This window comes from Bison bison, unplaced genomic scaffold (assembly GCF_000754665.1).
Source record: "Bison bison bison isolate TAMUID 2011002044 unplaced genomic scaffold, Bison_UMD1.0 scf7180017864456, whole genome shotgun sequence".
NCBI classification, from domain to species: Eukaryota; Metazoa; Chordata; class Mammalia; order Artiodactyla; family Bovidae; genus Bison; species Bison bison.
Window position 1 is genome coordinate 20,642,686 of NW_011495018.1, and position 19,414 is coordinate 20,662,099.

At 36.3% G+C, this 19,414-nt stretch overlaps 1 protein-coding gene across 2 annotated transcripts in view; it reads right to left on the bottom strand.

Annotated features, from left to right (window-relative positions):
• MXI1 (MAX interactor 1, dimerization protein) overlaps window positions 1–19,414 on the bottom strand; it is a 93,274-nt gene that overhangs the window by 32,350 nt on the left and 41,510 nt on the right. For both annotated transcript variants that reach the window (XM_010859368.1, XM_010859369.1), the window contains exon 3: window positions 15,865–15,894. In XM_010859368.1, coding sequence (XP_010857670.1) covers window positions 15,865–15,894 — 30 coding nt within the window. The remainder of the gene's footprint in view (window positions 1–15,864; window positions 15,895–19,414) is intronic.

Here is a 19,414-nt window from a genome sequence, read left to right on the forward strand (position 1 = left end):
CTAACTGTTGATTCTTGACCTGCATACAGATTTCTCAGGAGGCAGGTCAGGTGGTCTTGTATTCCCACCTCTTTAAGAATCTTCCACAGTTTGTTGTGATCCACACAAAGGCTTTGGCATAGTCAATAAAGCAGAAGTATATGTTTTTCTGAAACTCTCTTGCTTTTTTGATGGTCCAAGGGATGTTGGCAATTTGATCTCTGGTTCCTTTGCCTTTTCTAAATACAGCTTGAATATCTGGAAGTTCATGGTCCACATACTATCGAAGCCTGGCTTGGAGAATTTTGAGCATTACTTTGCTAGTGTGTGAGATGAAGTGTAACTGTGCAGTAATTTGAATATTTTTTGGCATTGCCTTTCTTTGGGACTGGAATGAAAATTGACCTTTTCCAGTACAGTGGCCACTGCTGAGTTTTCCAAATTTGCTGAAATACTGAGTGCAGCACTTTTACAGCATCATCTTTTAAGGATTTGAAATAGCTCAACTGGAATTTCATCACCTCCCCTAGCTTTGTTCGTAGTGATGCTTCCTAAGGTGCACTTACCTCACATTCCAGGATGTCTGGCTCTAGGTGAGTGATCACACCATTGTGGTTATCTGGGTCATGAAGATCTTGTTTATATAGTTCTTCTGTGTATTCTTGCCACCTCTTCTTAATATCTTCTGCTTCTGTTAGGTCCATACCATTTCTGTTCTTTATTGTGCTCATCTTTGCATAAAATGTTCCCTTGGTATCTCTAACTTTCTTGAAGAGATCTCTAGTCTTTCCCATTCTATTGTTTTCCTCTATTTCTTTGCATTGATCACTGAGGAAGGCTTTCATATCACTCTTTGCTATTCTTTGGAACTCTGCATTCAAATGGGTATATCTTTCCTTTTCTCCTTTCTGTTTAGCTTCTCTTCTTTTCTCAGCTGTTTGCAAGGCCTCCTAGACAAGTATTTTGCCTTTTTACATTTCTTTTTCTTGGGGATGGTCTTGATCACTGCCTCCTATACAATGTTACAAATCTTCATCCATAGTTCTTCAGGCACTCTGTCTATCAGATCTAATCCCTTGAATCTATTCGTCACTTCCACTGTATCATCATCATAAGGGATTTGATTTAGGTCATACCTGAATGGTCTAGGGGTCTTCCCTACTTTCTTCAATTTAAGCCTGAACTTAGCAATAAGGAGTTCATGATCTGAGCCACAGTCAGCTCTCAGCCTTATTTCTGCTGACTGTATAGAGCTTCTGCATCTTTGGCTGCAAAGAATATAATCAATCTGATTTTGGTATTGACCATCTGGTGATGTTCACGTGTAGACTCTTCTCTTGTGTTGTTGGAAGAGGGTGTTTGCTATGACCAGTGCCCTTTGGCAAAACTCTGTTATCCTTTGCCCTGCTTCACTTTGTACTCCAAGGCCAAATTTGCCTGTTACTCCAGTTATTTCTTGACTTCCTACTTTTACATTCCAGTCCTCTTTGATGAAAAGGACATCTTTTTTGGGTGTTAGTTCTATAAAGTCTTGTAGGTCTTAGAACTATTCAATTTCTACATGTAAATTCTACTTTTACATGTAGAATTACTACAGGGAAAATTCTACTTTTATACAAATATCTACCATTTTTCAATATGAAATAAGTATGTGTGTGAAAGTCACTCAGTCGTATCCAACTCTTTCCCACCTTATGGACTATACAATCCATGGAATTCTCCAGGCCAAAATACTGAAGTGGATAGCCTTTCCCTTCTCTGGGGGATCTTCGCAACACAGGGATTGAACCCAGGTCTCCTGCATTGCAGGCAGATTCTTTACCAGCTGAGCCAAAACCAAAGTTTGAATGAGACACAGTTCTAAGCTCATTTTTCCAGCTGCTCTTTAATTCTGTGTGTTGGGGGGGCATTTACATACATATATATATGTGCATATATAGTATATATACATATCAAGGAAAATGCTTTGGAGACAGCAGAATAATATTTAAGTTTTTAATAGGCCTATAATTATTGAACTTAAAAATTCACAGAACTATAAAACTTCTCATGTAGGAAGGGAATCAGAGATCATCCAGGTCTCCTTCTTTTTACAGCTAAGGAAAACAAGAATTTAGATAACTTGCATAATGTCTACAACCTACCAGTAGTAGAGATGAGAAGAAAAATTATTATCCTCTAACTTCTGGTACAATTTTCACACCAATCCATTAAATATTCCCAAAGAAGTCATGTGTGTTAGAGTACAGGTATTCTTTTTGACAATTTAGCTCCTAAATCACATTTAGTATTAAAATCTACCTTCCTTTATTGGCTTTCCCCTAAATAAAACAAAATAAAGAAATTATTTATACTTATTAGTTCATAAAGTTTCAACTTTTCTTGATTTAAAAGCTATGAATATAAGCAATAATGTTCCAGGGCTGAATTAATTATTTTCCAAGCATATTTGTCTTCACCAACTGATTAATAAGTAACCATATTAGAAAATTCTATTCTTATTACTGAATTCTTCTTTAGACCTGTAGCTTTTCAATCCTAAGACCCATGGGACTTGCAAATGGCATTATTCACTAGAATTAAGCACAGAAAAAGATAAGCATGTACAATAACTATCCTCTTCTCTCCAACAGCTGAAACATATCAAATGGTCTGAATCTCTTCATTTTTAGAGTAAATAAATGGAAGATACTAAAAGAAGTATCTCATATAATAAAAAGATTTCTTACTGATGTACCTCTTGGCATGCTTTAAGTGCTGAAATCTGTACCAAAATTGAAATTTCTTTACATAAAGAATACGACAGCTCAAGAAAACTACTTGAATTGCTATTATTAAATCAATACTTATCAGAGCATTTACACAGCATTAATTACTGTACACAACAAAAGAATTTAGCAAACTAACACACTGCCTTAAATCTAGTGAAATTCTGCTGCTGTTTAATTACTATGAACATCAGTGTAAAAGGTATAGTCAATTTTATGGATTAAAAACATTCTCTAAAGTTGATATAAAATAGATTTTTGTATACTGTATCACCTAAAATATATCAGGAAAATCTATTAAACTATTCTTTCTAACTGATAAATGCATAGTTTTAGAGGAAGTGTTTTCCTAAACAAGTTACACTTGCACTGAGATACACAATCTGCAATCACTTGGATAAAAAGCTACTACACCTTCATTATAATACCATGTCAATTATCTAAAGCCTGATATTTATAAACATAATTTTAGAATCTGAGTTTCAAGTTATAATATTTCTTGGTTATTTCTGAAACCAAGAGATGATCTCATCTCTTCCCAGGTATCCACTGTAGAATTCATTTAAACTTTAGGAATTGGATAACTGAAGTTCTGAGAATACTTAGTTTCTAGAATGCAATCCTTGTCTGAGTCAGCCTCTGTCACCTTGCAGCCTGGGTCAGCTTAGCCTTAATGAGCTATTTCTGACAAAGGTCAATATAGAAACTGTGAATCTATCTAGACACTGCTGCAATGACTTCACGGCATAGGCTGCATTTTAAATGTGTAATTTTATCCTGGATATGCTTCCTCTATTAACCATAAATTTTATCTCAAAAACCCACCCATTACTTCATCTCTATCTCAAATAACGTTCAATTCTAACAGGTGCCTATCTCTGCACTTTGACAGCTATTTTTAGTTTTTATAGTTTTCAGCATTCCTACCCTATAAAACTAAAGTTAAAAAATATTCTTGCACACAACAATAAAGGAATCAATTGCATGTCTTTCTGAAAAAATGATGATGTTACTGTACACTGTTTGATGTTAATTTCTATATTTATCTGGTTCTATAGTTTCATAAACAGTCAAATTCTATTGAATATGTGTCCCCTACTTTTTTTAACTTAGTACTATAACTGGACTCCTACCGTCTAAAAAGTACAAAGAATAAAATTAACTTCTTTAGTACTTACACATGAATTTAAAAAACAAGGGTGTCAGTTTTCCATCTGTAGACTAAAAAGAGGAAATAGTCATCATTTTTATTTGCCTATCAGAAAACTAGATGGGTAGCTATTTCCTGGTCTCTGGACAATGCTATTTCTCCTTCCCTCCACAGCTACACTTTTAAAATTTTGTAGTTCAAAGTCTAACAAAAACAATCAAATTATATTTTAGTATCCTTAAGAGAAACTGAAACAATTATTATATTCTTTCAACATATGATTTTAATTTTGTTAGACTTCATTGTTAATTAGGGGCTCTTAAAAATCTTTATTCTTTTTATATGCAGAATTCAATCTTTCCTCATTACCAAGTACTCAAAGCACATTAGGTAGTAGCAGCATACAATATTTTGGAAACTTATCTATGGTTAATAACATGTCTTAAGTAACTGTAAAGTGTTGAGTCATTTGTACAACGCCATCAGACAGTGATGAAATCAGCACTTTTTAAGTGCCAAATCGTGAGGTCAGTAGACTTTTTCAGACCTTTCCCCCAGCCAATGGTTACTGGTATGATGAATGGATGACCACAAAGTTGGTGAGCAGTTAGCCACTTTAGTGAGTGTGAAGTGGTATCTTATAGCTTTGATTTGTATTTCCCTAGTGATTTTGATGTCAAGCATCTTTTCATGTACTTACTGACCATTTGTATATCAGTTCAAATCCTTTGCCAATTTTTATATTGGGTTGTCTTTTTATTGTTTAGTTTTAAGAGTTCTTTATATATTCTGGATGTAAGTCTCTTATCAGATATATGTTCTGTAAGTATTTTCTCCCATTCTGTAATTTGTCTTTATTTTGCTGATGGTGCCTTTTGAAGAACAAATGTTTTAAATTTTGATAAAGCCCAATGTATCTGTTTTTCTTGTGTTTCTTGTACTGCTGGTGTCTTATGTAAGAAACTACTGCCTAGGTCAAAGTCACAAAGATTATTCTCAAGTTTTCTTCTAAGAATTTTACAGTTTTAGCCCTAGACTCAGGTCTATGATCCATTCAGCGTTCACCTGTGTATATAGTGTGAGACAGGGATCTAACTTCATTATTCCACATGTAGCTATCCAGTTGTGTCAGCGCCATTTGTTGAAAAGACACTGAATTGTCTTGGCACCCTTTTTCAAAATTAATTGACCATAAATGTAAGCAATTATTTCTGGAATCTATCCCATTGATGTGTAAGTTTTATCTATAAGTATATGCTTATCTGCAAGTATAAGCATACTTAGGCCAATACCACACTGCCTGGTTTCATAGTTTTATTGTGTTTTGAAATTGGGAAGTATGAGTCTTCCACTTTGTTCTTTTCAAGATAGCTTTGGCCACTCTGGGTACCATGCATTTCCGTATGAACTTTAGGATTAGTTGTAAATCCCTGCTAAAAAAGAAGCAGGGATTTGACAAGGCTTGCATTGAATCTGCAGATCAATAGAAGGCATACCACAATATTAAGTCTTCCAATCCATAAACACAGGGTCTCTCTCCATCCATTTAGGTTTTAATTTCTTTGAACAGTGTTTTGTAGTCTTCCGTGTACAAATCTTTCACCTCCCTTGTTAAGTTTATTCCTAGGTATTTTATTCTTTTAGATGCTATTGTTAATAGAACTGTTTTCTTAAATACATTTTCAGATTGTTCACTGCTTATCTATAGAAATTCAATTAGTTTGTGTGTGTCAATCCTGCCCTGCAACTTTGCTAAATTTTTTAATGAGCTCTAGTTTTTATGTGTATTCCTTAGTAGTTTCTATACATAAGACTATGATATCTGCAAATAGAAATGGTTTTACTTCTTCCTCTCCTATCTGAATGCTCTCACCTTCATGCCTTGGGTAGAATCTCTAGTACAATGCTGAGTAGAAGCCAAAAGAGCAGACATACGTGTCTTACTCCTGATCTTAGGGGAAAAAATTTAGTCTTTCACCATTATGTACAATGTTAGCTGTGGGTTTTTCATAAATGCCTTTTATCAGGCTAATGAAGTTATTTTAAGGTATTTTCATAATAAAATGTCTATCTTAGTAATAAACCAAGGCTAAAAAACATTTAAACTGAGGGTTCCAGAATTATTGGACCTAATCTAAAACTGTAGATGTTTGATCCAGCTGTAGTTACATATTTCAAACTGACAGTACAGGCTTAGTTTCCTTAACTCCATAACTTATTTTTAGCACAAGCAAATATTCTTGAGGTATATTAGTTGAGGTTAAGACTTTTAATGACCTTGAAAGCTTGTTTGGAGGTTCTAGCAGGGGAGCGCAGCTACTCGTATACCCCCTTGACTGAAGACCGGTCCTCCTCTATTGGGGATGGTCATCCTCTTCGACCGAGCACGCAGCTTCGGGAGGGACGCACATGGAGCGGTGAGGGAGGAAGGGGATACCTGTGTAGCCAGCCAGATCAGCTGAATCAACCCTGGCGATCAATGGGGTGACAGATGTCACAACCAGATCGCCTGGATGACCCAGAGGGATGGGATGGGAAGGGAGGTGGGAGGGGGGTTCAAGATGGGGGACACATGTACACCCGTGGCGGATTCATGTCAATATATGGCAAAACCAATACAATATTGTAGAGTAATTAGCCTCCAAAAAATAAATTAATTAATTAAAAATAAATAAATTAAAAAAGTTTTAATGAAAGTTATGGCAAACCAATTTTGCAACTTGTTTTTTCCCTAACAAATATACATTTTTTCTAGAATGTATACACTGTACAAAGAAGTATATGTTCTTTTTAAACAAGTGTCATTCAAGCACCCCAGATGTGCAGCTAAAACCAGTTCAGATATGCTCTTCCTGCCATAGAATCCTAAACAGTCAGGTGATGTACTACTAAGAAACAATTGCCTATCCAATGGTCAAAGGTTTACTCTTATATCCTGTTCCAAGATAAAGTAGACCAAAACAAATCACTCTGTCAAAATGTCCATGCCAAATGAGGACATGTACATAGTCTAAAAAATATATTGTATTCCTTATCATGTCCAAACCACTGGGATAAACATAACTAATACATCAAAACTTCTAACAAAAAAGTTGAAATTATTTACGATATTCTAGTCTCCAAGTATATATAAATCTTTACTTCGAAAAATGCTTAACGATTTTCAACTCTTGGAGTGAGAAAAGCATAAAGACCTCACAAGTTGAGCTTGAACTCTGTCAAGTGTTTACTCTTTACAAAATTACTTGTCTTTTTCTTAGTGTGCAATATGATATCTTAATGAACTGAAAGAGTCAATTAGCCTTTTTTAAAAAAGAGTATTGACTCTCTTCTTATGATCAAAATAAAGTTCTGCACAGTAAACATTCTTTGTTATGTCACCAGGTATCAAATTTCTTTCATATAATTTATTTACACTTTAAGAATTAAGTTTTCTATTTACCTCCTATGACACTGTTTTATTGTAATAATATGTCTTTTGAGCTAAATAAGAGAGTATTTTAAGTATTGTTATTTTCCAGTTCAGTTCAGTTGCTTAGTCGTGTCTGATTCTTTGCAACCCCATGGACTGCAGCATGCCAAGGCCTCCCTGCCCATCACCAACTCCCGGAGTTTACTCAAACTCATGTCCATTGAGTTGGTAACGCCATCCAACCATCTCATCCTCTGTCGTCCCCTCTTTCCTGCCTTCAATCTTTCCCAGCATCAGGGTCTTTTCAAATGAGTCAGTTCTTCACATCAGGTGGCCAAAGTACTGGAGTTTCAGCTTCAGCATTAGTCCTTTCAATGAATATTCAGGACTGAGTCATCATAATTCAGTATGCAATATTATTGATTATAGGTATGCTCAATATATAGCACATATAGTCATGTTTTCAATGAACATTTACTAAATGACTGCTCTGTGCTAAGGGTAAAAAAGACCAAGTCCCTGTCTTCCTGAAACTGATATTCTAGCAAAAGAAGTCAAATAACTCAAACAAATAAATAATTTATACAGATATAAATAAATGTAGAGTGACATAAAAGGCAAAATGGGATAGAGTGACTGGTGGGCACATACTATTCTCTAAGAAGACGACCTGAAAACTGGGAACTAAATAATGATAAAGGAGTAGAGCAAGGGTTTTATAAGTAAAAGAAACAGCAGGTACAAAAGCTCTAATAAGATGGAAAGAAACAACACAGTGTATTTGAGGAAAGGAAAGAAAACTGTCATCCTAGACCATTTGAGATGAGGGATGGAGTGGTAGGACTTTGTCACCATAGATTTTATCTGGTTGCAACAGGAAGGCAGTGGAAGACTGTAAACAGAAATGGCATGACCTGACACATACTTTAAGAAGATCACTCTTGCTGGTATGTAAAGAATGAAATGTAAGGAGGAATGAACAGTACCAGTTAACAGAAAATAATAATCTTTTTTCTTTGTATTGTTTCTTAGTCTTCTCTCTCCCTTTCTATTCCCAATTCCATCAACTGAATACTGGTTCTTATATCCTTCTCCTACCTGGGCTATTTCAAAAATATCCAAACTAGTCTCCCTGCTTCCATAACTAGTGTATCTGTGTGTAAGTGTGCACACATGTACATGCATGCATGTGTGTGCATGTATATGTGTATGCTTTGAGCAAAAGCCTCAAAAACTCACTACTACCAACAAAATAAAATCCAAACTCCTTGCTTGACATTCAGTAACACTGCAGCCTAATATCAAAGCACCTGCCTGGCCTCACTTCCCACTACTGATGTGACAGACTGTGTTGTTGTTGTTCAGTCGCTCAGTCGTGTCTGACTCTTTGCGACCCCATGACTGCAGCACGCCAGGCTTCCCTGTCCTTCACCATCTCCCGAAGCTTGCTCAAACTCATGTCCATTGAGTCAGTGATGCCATCCAACCACCTCATCCTTTGTCACTTTCTTCTCCTCCTGCCCTCAATCTTTCCCAGAACCAGGATCTTTTCCAATGAGTTGGCTCTTTGCATCAGGTGGCCAAAATTTTGGAACTTCAGCTTCAGCATCAGTCCTTCCAATGAATATTCAGGGTTGATTTCCTTTAGGATTGACTGGTTTGATCTCCGTAGAGTCCAAGGGACTGTCAAGAGTCTTCTCCAAAACCACGATTCAAAAGCATCAGTTCTTCAGTGCTCAGCCTTCTCTATGGTCCAATTTTCACATCCGTACATGACTACTGGAAAACCGGTAACTTTGACTACACAGACCTTCGTCGGCAAAGTGATATCTCTGCTTTTTAATATGCTATCTAGGTTTGTCACAGGTTTTCTTCCAAGGAGCAAGTCTCTTTTAATTCATGACTGCAGTCACCATCTGCAGTGATTCTGGAGCCCAAGAAAATAAAGTATATCACTGTTTTCACTTTTTCTCCATCTATTTGCCATGAAGTGATGGGGCTAGATGCCATGATCTTCATTTTTTGAATGTTGAGTTTTAAGCCAGCTTTTTCATGAATCTCCTCTTCACTCTCATCAGGAGGTTTTTAGTTCCTCTTCACCTTCTGCCATTAGAGTGGTATCATCTGCATATCTGAGGTTGTTGATATTCAACTTAATACTATGACTATGTTAATCTTGATAGCATGTGAAATGAACACAATTGTAAGGTAGTTTGAACATTCTTTGGCATTGCCTTTCTTTGGAACTGGAATGAAAACTGACTTTTTGCAGTCCTGTGGCCACCATTGCATTTTCCAAATTTGCTCTTACTCGACTCTTTCACTCTATAAGGTCTACTCAGTTTTTCCTGGACAGAGCTTATGACTTCCTGCTTCCATGGCTCTGATCCCTTTCCTTAATCTTTCCTTAAATTCAAAGTCTCTCTTTTCTTCATGGCTCAAGAAACATTCTCCTTGACTATCCAGGCAGTAGCTGTTCTGTTTGACTATAACCATAGCATTTTACATCATGACCCAGAATATACAAGTTTCACAAATCTACATTTACCTTTACTTCAAACAATGCTCTTTGGTATTTCCTATCCTATTCTATTTCTTTTTCAAATGACTCACTAAAATGACTGCACAGACTACTTAACAGGTTTCAATCTTCAGTTTAAAAAACACTTTAAATGCATCTTTCTAGGCAGCATTGGTAACTTAACCAAATCCTGACATTGAAAGAGGAAACTTATATCAAACTACAGTGGCCTTAATCTTAATGGTAAGTGCATGCGTGCTAAGTCACTTCAGTGATGTCCAAGTCTGTGTGACCCCCATGGACTGTAGCCCACCAGGTTTCCCCTGACCATGGGATTCTCCAGGCAAGAATGCTGACGTGAGTTGCCACGCCCTCCTCCAGGAGATTTTTCCCAACCCAGGGATCAAACCTGCATCTCTTATGTCTCCTGCACTGGCAGGAGGGTTTTTAATTTTTTTTTTTTTTTTTTACCACTAGTGCCACCTGGGAAGCCCAATCTTAATGGTAGGACAGGGTATTTTATATGTCACTTTATCTACCACGATGCCACACATAGTATTTATTTATTTTTTTTTAAACACACATAGTATTTATTAATCCTTACTGAAGAGAAAGACTATCTGCAACCAGACAGGATCATGATTAAGACTGTTTTGTGTTCACATCATCTTGTTTCAAACTGTAGTTATGAGGTCAAAATGGTTAGTTTTCAACAACACTTTGATCTATTCTTTCTGCTTTCCTACCTTACAGGATTATATAATGGTTTTGCAAGGTGAGAGAACATAATAAGTATTCAACAAACACTCATTTTCACCTTTTCTTCAGAGGTATGAGAAAACCTCTATATGGAGGACACCTACTACCATTCACTGGGCATGCTTCTCTTCTATCACAGGTACTCGGGTACTTCTGCTCTGCCTAGGAAGGCATTATAAGTCCAGCATCCTCATGTGGTCCTTTTAGATTTGCCAAAGTTGGGATAAGAGTAAGCCTTTTGTTTCAACGGAATGACAGTTATTAAGGTTGAATGGCCTCTCCTGCTGTCAGCACTAAGGTACTTGACCATTAAAGTTCTATTAAAGTTGTTGACTCTTTCAAAAACATCTTCAGTAATTTGAATTAAGAAAATGAAAAAGCAAGGAAGTAATCTAAAATCTGCACTGAATGGTTTTTTCTCTGGCAAAGGACCCAACTTTTAAGATAAGCCAATGGGGCAATGTAAATTCCTAATTCTCAAATCTCAAAGACTCAAAGGTAAAATTAATTTTACCAGGAGCTGATTCCCATAGGCTCCTGAGGAAGGCAAAGCATCTACAGGTACTTCACTTCCACCTCCTGAGTCTGTGATGACCCACTGCAGGTCTAGGGAGACAAGGCGAATACACAGTAACAAATGCTCTATACCACCTAGACCAGGCTCAGGCTTTTAGGCAGAAATAAGCCTCCAGGACCTATCCAAGAAAGAATCTGAATTTCTTTATCAGCTCTAAAACTACCTAAAGGCTGCAGGCATCCTGGGATAACTGTGGGCCAGAGTAAACTACTCTGTGCTCCAGACCCTCTGAAATCTGGAAGTATGAACCTCAGCATTCATTGCAATTGTCTCCTCAAGGCCAGACCCAGGGCTTCAGCAATGTTAGGGCTTTAAGACAGCCATCTGGAATTACTCATCATTCACTAACAATGTAAAATCGTCTACTCTAATTCTCCCTGCATTGCTCCAGTAAAAAACACTTAACTCAGAGAAGCTTTATATGCAAGATTTTAGAACTAAGCCCTGCCCCCCCCCCAAAAAACCCAAAACTTTTGACATGAAAGTATTATACCTAAAATGGCAAATTTTCAAAAATATGAACTGCTTCACGAATATTTTTTAAGAATGAAAACAAAATTGAATCACTCTTTTGACAGTGAATTACTCTCCTCATTACACTGAAAAGCAAATGAAAGGTAAAGCCAAAATTCTATTTATTTTAAAAGATGTCAAATCTAGGTTAAATTTTTTTAACATTTCAAATAAAAACAGCGTCTTGGAAAAAAGAGCTATTAAATAGAACTTGGAAGGGCCTTAAAAAGTATAATAACAATACAGGCTTAAATATTAACAATATTCTTGTGTTACTTTCTTGCTATTTGGCTAAAACATCTCCCTCCTCCACCTTTAAATCATCCTGTGTCTACCAATATTTTTGCTTTTTTTCGTTAGATCCACTTTTCAGAAATAGAGCACAGGTTATTAAACTGGATTCTTCCTTTAGTACTCATCCTCTGACACATTCCACTAAATTAGAGATTTATTTATATTGATAAATAACCCTTTTAAAAACAAATATATCTTGGGGAAAAAAAGATTAATTCTATATTACCTTTCAACCTCAAGGAAGAGAAGGAGGGAGGGAAAAAGAAGAGGAGAGAAGGGAGAAAGAAGACCTAATCTGAGGAAAAAAGACATTAGGACTACCAGAAGAGGACAGAAAAGGATGAGTGAATCATGCCTTAAGAGAGGGAGACTAGGAAACCAGCCAGAAAGCCTTAGACCTAAGTAAGTAAAATGGAAACAAAAAGCCTTCACTGGACACAGCAGAGATTATGTACAATTAAGGCGATAAAAGCTATGTCTGTTACACCAGCACTACAGACAAATAAGTACTAGATTAAACAATTTACAAGGCACAGCAAAGAAATGCTATGGGTGATAAGGTTATCAATAAGTCATAAATGATATACAGAATGCATTAAACCAAGTTTACGCAAAGATTTTAAAAGCGCCATTCCAAATAGTTTACTTAAAGAAAGAGTCTCTTTAGTTTTAAATGTTTTTGCTAGATTTCCAATGAGGGTCTCCCAAGGACCACATTCAAGTAGGTGAAATAATTATAAAAGCCACATGTTTATCAGTATTTAAAACGTATGGCTCAAAATACACTCTGTGCTCTAAAGGTCAAAATAAGGTTTTATTTTTAGAATCTTCAAAGCTGTCATTTCTTGGTCTTTTTGCCATGTTTAAGCTAGCCAGATACTTCTTTTAATATGATAGAAATATAAGGCAGAAAAGAGATTCTTTAAAGCATTTCCTGCCAAACTGTTTTGCCTCAAACTAGCAAAACGTCTTTGACTAGACCACTGAACTATGCTTCAGTTTTATCCTTCACTTAATATTAAAGCTAACATCTTCTGATACATGTCAAATACTAGACACCAAGGTTACAAACTGAACAAAAGAGAATCCCTACCTTTGAGGCAGTCAGAATCATTTGACAGAAAGAGACATATAAACAAATAATTATAAGACTACCTGATTAAGTTTCATAATAGGAGATATGAACAGAGCATTGTGCAAATAAAGTAGTAAAAGCCACGAAATGAGCCTGGAGGACTATGCTAAGCCTTTTCAAGAGAATTTGACATTTAAATTCATCTGCAATGAGGCAGTTGGGTTAGTCAATCTGTAAGGACCCTTCTATTTTAAAAAGGGCAGGACAAAAAGTTGAAGGTCATAGAGATCTTGTTTGTCAAAAGGGCTGGTGTACCTAGCCATTCTACTTCTGGGTATTTATCCAAAGGACTTCCCTGTAGCTCAAATGGTAAAGAACTTGCCTACGATGCAGGAGACCAGGGTTCGATCCCTGGGTTGGGAAGTTCCTCTGGAGAAGGGAATGGCAATCCACTCCAGTATTCCTGCCTGGAGAATCCCATAGACAGAGAACCTGGCGGGCCACAGTCCGTGGGGTCGCAAAGAGTCAAACACGACTGAGCGACTAACACACACACACACATCTGAAGGACAGGAAAACACTAATTTGAGAAGATATATGTACCCCTATGTTCACTGGAGCATTACCTACAATAGCGAAGACATGGAAGCAACCTAAGTGCCCACGGATGGATGGATGGATGATATGCTATGTGTGCGTGGTGGCTCAGACAGTAAAGAATCTGCCTGCAATGTGGGAGAGCTGGGTTTGATCCCTGGGTTGGGAAGATCCCCTGCAGGACAGCATGGGAATCCACTCTAGTATTATTGCCTGGAGAATCCCCATGGACAGAGGAGCCTAGCAGGCTACAGTCCAAGGGGTCACAAAGAGTCAGACACAACTAAGTGACTAAGCACAGCACAGTGTGTGTGTGTATATATACACACACACACACATTCATATGTGTGTGTGAGCGCGCACACGTGTGCACATGATGGAAAACTACTCAATCATAAAAAAGAATGAAATCTGCCATCTGTGACAATAGTAATGAACCTTGAAGGTATTATGCCAAGTGAAATAAGCCAGAGAAAGACAAATACCTATGATTTCACTCATGTGGAATCTAAAAGAACAAAATAAAACAAAAACAAACTTATAGATAAAGAGAACAGATTAGTTCTCTGATCTGGTTACCAGAGGGGAAGGAGGTTGTAGCACAGGGTGAAATGGATGAAGGGGGTCAACTATATGGTGATCACTTTTTAGTGCATAATGCTTCAAAATATAGTGCTATACACCTGAAACTAACATAATTTAAAAAACAGTTGATGTAAATAATTCCAGTTTATTGCTTATTAATTTAACTTCTGTATCCAAAAGAGAATATTTCACTTGTACATTGCTCATCATCTCTCCCAAACTTGTCCTCTTACTATATTCCTTTTCTTGGTAAATAGTTGCTGCTGCTAAGTCACTTCAGTCGTGTCCAACTCTGTGCGACCCCATAGGTGGCAGCCCACCTGGCTCCCCGGTCCCTGGGATTCTCTAGGCAAGAACACTTACCATCTAAAACTTAAGCTTCTATAGTCAACTCATCACCAGTTTCTATTATATTCTATACTATTTCTATATTCTATTTCCAATTGCTACCACTATCTCTTACAGTGGAGGCTTCCTGTGGCCTCCAGAAGAGTTTTCCTGTCTCTGAGATCTCTTCTGCCAATCAACCAATTCTTTACATGGTAGCCAAAGTGATTCTTCCAAAACACAAATCTGATCATATTTCAATTCACCTTAAAATCATACAACTACTTCTACTGTTCCCAGAAAAAGTCCAAACTCTTCAGTGTAACTGTCCACATCTGGCTTGGCTTACCTTGTGCTACAGTCTTTTATATTCATATTGAACTTCTCACATGTGTGTGTGCTTCTAAGTCGCTTCAGTTGTGTCTAACTTGGTGCAGCCCTATGGACTGTAGCATACCAGGCTGCTCTGTCCAAGGAATTCTCCAGGCAAGAATACTGGAGTGTGTTGCCATGCCCTCCTCCAGGGGATCTCCCTGACCCAGGGATCAAACCCATGTCTCTTACATCTCCTGCGTTGATTGGCAGACAGACTCTTTATCACTAGCATCACCTGGGAAGCAGTTTCCTCAATAAACAAAGCTCACTATCCTCTAAAAAGCATTCCAAGATTCCTTCAAGAGATAATCAAGTAACCTTCAAAAATGATCTTTCAGGATCCTCTGCTTTTCTATCACCATATTTACCACACTACACAGTATTGTAACTACTTATCTGTCTCCCGCAGGAAGCTATAAATTCCTTAAGGTCAGAAACTGCCTTACACATTCTTGTCTTTCTTATGTAAAGCATCATACCTGCCTGGCACTGACATATAGATGGTACTAGATAAAGATTTGTTGAATGCATGAATAAATGAATGAATGAAAGAACAAACTGCAAAGAAAGAAATTCAGTGTCCTACAACTTGCCATAACAGTTATTAGCAACATTACAGAAACCTAATCCTTTAGCAAGACCATATTTAAGACATGAGCCTATCACAATTAACCTGTTTCCAAAGACAGATATAAAGAAGGCTCAACATAAACCCAAAATTCAAATGAACTTGAAGTGTGTTTATGTCTTCCAGTTTAGACAGCATAAACTTACTACTTTTGGGAGATAATACACATGTATCCTAATTATGATATATTACACATGTAAAAAAGTTTTAACTACATATGCAATATTATATTTTCACAGGTCAAGTGTTGAGTTTGCTTTATGAAAGCTACATATATGAAAGCTACACCTCATCATTGACTCACCGATTCTTTTCCAGCTCATTGTGTGTAGACCTAAAAGGGAGGGAAAAAAGGGGGGAGAAGAGAGTTAGCCATGTTGTGTTGCTAAGGCTATAAGAAGGGGGGTTAGTTTAGGTATTGCTAAATAAATTCATTGAGTGAATTTAACAATGCAATATATGGACAGACTTTTAGCTATCTCACTCATCAAGAAGTAGTACTCTATGTTCATTAAGACTTCAGATAGAGCATTTTCAGTTAACAACTAAATATTTTGAAATTAGAATCTTACTGTTATTTTTAATAAAATTAATATGAGCACATGTTCTCTTGCCCACTTCTAGGGTCCTACATTTTACTGGTTTGTAGACTTTTTATCAGAAAATTTAATTCAAACATATTCCCATTCTTTTGTTTTTTAAAAAAAACAGTGTATGTACTTCCGTGTGTTCTATCTCCATTTACCCACTCTTATACAGGGAGAGAAAAAGTTTTGGCCAGCACAGAAGCTGAAATAGGTTTGCCTTATTGCTAAGCGATACAGACAAATTCAAGCCTCTTTGTGTGTGAAACATAAACCAAAAATGTCACACAAGGAAAAAACAACATCAACAGAAAAGATATATTACTAAAATAAAAAAACACAGTTTTAAAAGACTGGGAGGATATACCTCAAAATGCTAACAATAGTTGTCTTTGTGAGTTTTTTCATTTTACTTACAACTATTTGTTATAATAATATTACTTACCATCTATTGAACAAGTTGAGTGTTTGCTCAACAGTTAACATACATTATCTCATTTTATCCTCCAAGCACCCCTTGTTTTATAAACAAGAATGCTGAGACTCTGAGAGGTAAAAAGACATGATCTTGTCCTAAGAGTTTTAAGTTGCAGCCATGATTTAAGCCCATGTCTTTCTGACTCCAAACCCCAACTTCCTTTTTTAAAAAAAAATTGATTTATTTCAAACCCCAATTTCTTAACTATTTAGTGACAAGCAATATTGAAAAGAGACTAAGAGCACGGACTCTAAGGCCATACTGCCTTGGATCAAATATTGTGTTGCCTTTTAAAAATCTCATTTCTCTGTGCTCAGCTTTATCATCTATGAAACAGGAAAATAACAGTATTTGCCTCATAAGATTGTAATGAGAAATATACATGTTTACACTGAACAACAAAATAAACTCGATCTAAAGTTAACTACTATTAGAATGTCATACTAAGTTCTCCTGAACAAACATTTTTACAACAATTTAGCATTAAAAATAACAAAATTTTATAAAGAAAAATTTAAGTTCCTATCATCAAAACTGCAGAGAAGGCAATGGCAACCCACTCCAGTACTCTTGCCTGGAAAATCCCATGGATGGAGGACCCTGGTAGGCTGCAGTCCATGGGGTCGCTGTGAGTTGGACATGACTGAGCGACTTCACTTTCACTTTTCACTTTGATGCATTGGAGAAGGAAATAGCAACCCACTCCAGTGTTCTTGCCTGGAGAATCCCAGGGACAGGGGAGCCTGGTGGACTGCTGTCTATGGGGTCGCACAGAGTTGGACACGACTGAAGCGACACAGCAGCAGCAGCATCAAAACTGAAACTTCAATCATTTAGTGTTTTCTGATTAATGTCAAAAGCCTTCAGAATATTTCATTACTGATTACTTTAATCTGATTTATTATTCTAATGGATATTTAATAATCAAATTCCTAAACTTCAACAATATTTTTATCAGTCTCATAATTTGTGGAAATTTTACTGTCTTAGTTCAAGAGCCAAAAGGCTTCTTTGAGTTACTGTCTACTGTCCACCTTTTGCTTTCTTAGCATTATCGTAAGGTCCAAGTGACACATGATAAAAACGACTGATCTTCATTTTCAACAGATTATCTTAATAAGAAAACACCCCTCTCAAAAGAGAGAAATTTTAAAAAATCTCAGGATGCTTTAAGAGTTCAGCCAAATTAATGGCAAGGATATGTACGATTCAGAAGAAGCTATAAAAACAGACTTCTTAGTATAACACAAACTCAGACCTCAAAACTCAATAAATAAATTACATCCAAATCTCTACCACACATAAGTATTTATAAACAGGTTTAAGTTCTTTCTTGTTTGAATGAAATGTCAAACTAAATAAGTTAGAAGAGGTAATAGGTATGTTTTAAAGAGATTTAAAAAAAACATTGTTCAAAATTTGAAAGGGTGATCAATAATAAAATTTCCCCAAAATAAGACATCCCCACTTGGTGAGTAAATTTTGGTTTAATTGCCTTTTACTGAAAAGAAAACTCAGGACAAGTAAAACAAAAACAATGAAATGCTAAAGTAATAAATGAAACAATGTATTTAGAGAGAGGTATTTACCATATACTTATTCCAAACAGCATGGCATCCCACATATGGAGTTAAATGCAAAAGACACATACCCAAAGATAACCAACTGCTGAATTCCAGTATTATATTGAACCTATTATCAAAGCTAGCACCAAAAGAACGTTATCTGAACCACTGCTGTGAACAAAATTAAAACAGCAGGTTCTTCCCACCTCTCTCAGATTTTTATTATTTATCTTCTTCCTAAAAAATATTAAATGATAGCTAAGAATAAGAACTTTTTCACGAAACTAGAAAACACATGCCATATCTAGTTATATCACTAGTAAAATTTAACAAGATTTCCAAATACCAAGAGGCAAAAATGATCACATATATACTAATCTTTATCATATTGCCATGTTCCCTCAACTTTAAAAAAAATCCATCAGTAGTGTTTACTCCTATTTTGATGACATTTTTGCCTCTAATATCAGGTCAACAAATACTGCAAGTTTTCAATGTTCAAAACTATCTTAGGCTGCAAGGAATCACAGACAGTCTCTAGCTGGTAGATTAAGACATATACAGGAATAATTACGTAAAATAAATTAGGCAAAATAAATACACGAAGAAAGGTACAAACTATTCTGAGAGTCTAAAGAAGGCAGTGTTTAGTTACAAATGGGGCTCTCAGAAAATGGGGCTTTAGGAAAGGGAGCACTTGGTCTGGGGCTTTTGCTACTACCAGAAACTAGACCTGGTAGGGAGAAGACATTTCAAGTGTGAAAAGGATATAGCAGAAGCAAAACAAGCTGAGTTGTGAAGTCCAAAGCAAAAATCACAGAATAAAAATGGAAAAAAAGTTCGGAGTTTAAATATTAGCCCTATCACTCACATTAGCTGTAGAACTTTGAACAAATTATTTAACTTTTCTAGTTAACAGTTTTCTCATTTGTAAAATTGGAGTAACATCACATGCCTTGACTGGGTGGGTTACTCTGAAAATTAGAGAGTAATGTAAAAGCATCAGCATATAGTAAGTATTCAGTAAATGCTAGCCACTGCAAATAGTCTTATTATTTTTAACAAGACTGAAAATATACTACCTAAAACAATGTTAAACATATTACATGGGGCAACAGATTGAGAGTTCTCAGTAACACTTGGAACTAGCCTGGAAACAAACAAACAACAATAACAACTAAAAAAGAAACTAAAGGAAAATATAAGTGTTTTGATCATTTAGTTGAC